General features: G+C 61.0%; 1 protein-coding gene across 1 annotated transcript; it reads right to left on the bottom strand.

Annotated features, from left to right (window-relative positions):
- Nucleotides 1-13: 13 nt before the first annotated feature.
- Nucleotides 14-415, bottom strand: LOC107734768 (noggin-2; the record flags this gene model as incomplete). The annotated part of the gene is made up of 1 exon (XM_016546702.1): nucleotides 14-415. A coding segment is annotated over one exon (327 nt), but the record flags the coding sequence as incomplete, so codon positions are not given.
- Nucleotides 416-418: the final 3 nt, after the last annotated feature.

Below are 418 nucleotides of genomic sequence, written 5' to 3'. Positions count from 1 at the left end.
TTGCTATGTGGCGCCACACGTCCCTGTCCGTGGGTAAACAGTGCAATCATTCATAATCGATAAGCCCTCTCTCGCGCGCACGCGCTGCTCAGCAGGAGCATTTGCACTCGGAGATGATAGGGTACTGCACCGGTATCCACGTGCAGTACTTCTGCCGCAGGAAGCCTTGGCAGTACCACCGCAGGAAGGTCTTGGTCACCGACTTGACCGGCTTGCAGGACATGCCCTCGGGGAAGGAGCACGAGCGCTCGCTGAAGCAGTTCCCCTCCTTGATGTAGCGCGGCCAGAAGCGCGCGCCCAGGTCCTTCCAAGTGTACAGCACCGGGCAGTGCGTGTACATCCACAGCCACTGCAGGAACTTCCGCCGCGCCTTCTTGCCCACCTTGACGCGCCTGCCGTACGGCGTCTCCGTCAGGTT

Source organism: Sinocyclocheilus rhinocerous, unplaced genomic scaffold, assembly GCF_001515625.1.
Source record: "Sinocyclocheilus rhinocerous isolate Xijiao unplaced genomic scaffold, SAMN03320098_v1.1 C35247044, whole genome shotgun sequence".
NCBI lineage: Eukaryota > Metazoa > Chordata > Actinopteri > Cypriniformes > Cyprinidae > Sinocyclocheilus > Sinocyclocheilus rhinocerous.
The sequence above is the reverse complement of the archived record's forward strand: the minus strand, read 5'-3'. Positions and strand labels throughout refer to the sequence as shown.